The sequence below is a fragment of the Bison bison genome, unplaced genomic scaffold (assembly GCF_000754665.1).
Source record: "Bison bison bison isolate TAMUID 2011002044 unplaced genomic scaffold, Bison_UMD1.0 scf7180017849362, whole genome shotgun sequence".
Lineage (NCBI taxonomy): Eukaryota > Metazoa > Chordata > Mammalia > Artiodactyla > Bovidae > Bison > Bison bison.
Window position 1 is genome coordinate 9,837 of NW_011479935.1, and position 984 is coordinate 10,820.

General features: G+C 49.1%; 1 protein-coding gene across 1 annotated transcript in view; it reads right to left on the minus strand.

The window, feature by feature from the left end:
• Positions 1-984, minus strand: part of LOC104993742 (protein ATP1B4) — a 6,875-nt gene that overhangs the window by 734 nt on the left and 5,157 nt on the right. Inside the window, exon 3 of the mRNA XM_010847122.1 lies at positions 539-634. Coding sequence (XP_010845424.1) covers positions 539-634 — 96 coding nt within the window. The remainder of the gene's footprint in view (positions 1-538; positions 635-984) is intronic.

The window sequence follows — 984 nt, forward strand, 5'->3', positions numbered from 1 at the left end:
GGGAAATTACACGTTTCTCTCATAAGTCAATGTCAGTTGTCTGACTGTCCTCTGGGGAGAAGCAGTTCTAACTCAGCATGATATGGTTTTCTGGGTATCAGACCATGAATCAAACCAGAACTAGTATTTATTAAGTCTCCATGCTGGTGTTGAAGCCTTCACTGCCCCAAGACGCCAAGCAGGAGAAAAATGAACCCGATTATTTGGGCATCATTGAGTGCAATGGTTAAGTGATTAGTCTGCTCCTGGCTCTGCCACTAATTGTCTGTATGACCTTGGGCAAGTCACTTCCTCTCTCTGAACCCTCATTTTTCTATCTGTAAACTGAAGGAGTGAGGCCACACCATGTTTGAGATTCCTTCAGATTTGGCAAGGAGTGGTTGGGATAGGAATTGGTGGAGTGAACTCCGGGTCTGGGCCAGCAGCTGTTCACCCCATTGTTATTACTACCTGCTGCTCCCTGATTCTCATTGATCCCAGTCAGCCCTGCCTCTGAGCCCTTTCTGACAGCAAAGACTAAAGGGGAGTACAGACTTACATGAGTCAGTTTGCCATAGTAAGGGTAGTAGCGGAGGTCAAAAGAAGCCGACTCTGGGTAGTAATTGATGGATCGGATGTCGTTTTCATCACCTCTCTGTAAGTAGAAGCAAGTATGTATCAGGTGGTGGGTCCCTGAGTTGGAGCCTGAGCTAAAGGGGCCTGAGGCCCAGGTAGAAACACTGTGTGTCCATCTCAGGAAGATCAGGAAAGCAGAGTGAGGCATAGCTCAAGCCAGACTTATTGCCAGAGGAGTGTTTCCAGGGAGAGACTGGGCTTTGGCTTTGCAGTTCAAAGAATTCTGAATAGAAGGCCCAGACATGGAAGGCTGAAGGTTCTCACTGTAGCTCTGTGCTGGCTCCTAGGAGACTCAGGCGGAAGGGCTCCGAGGGGCTCTAAAGGGCTTGCAGTACCTCGTGTTGCTCTGGCAAGAGGGCCTACCATGCC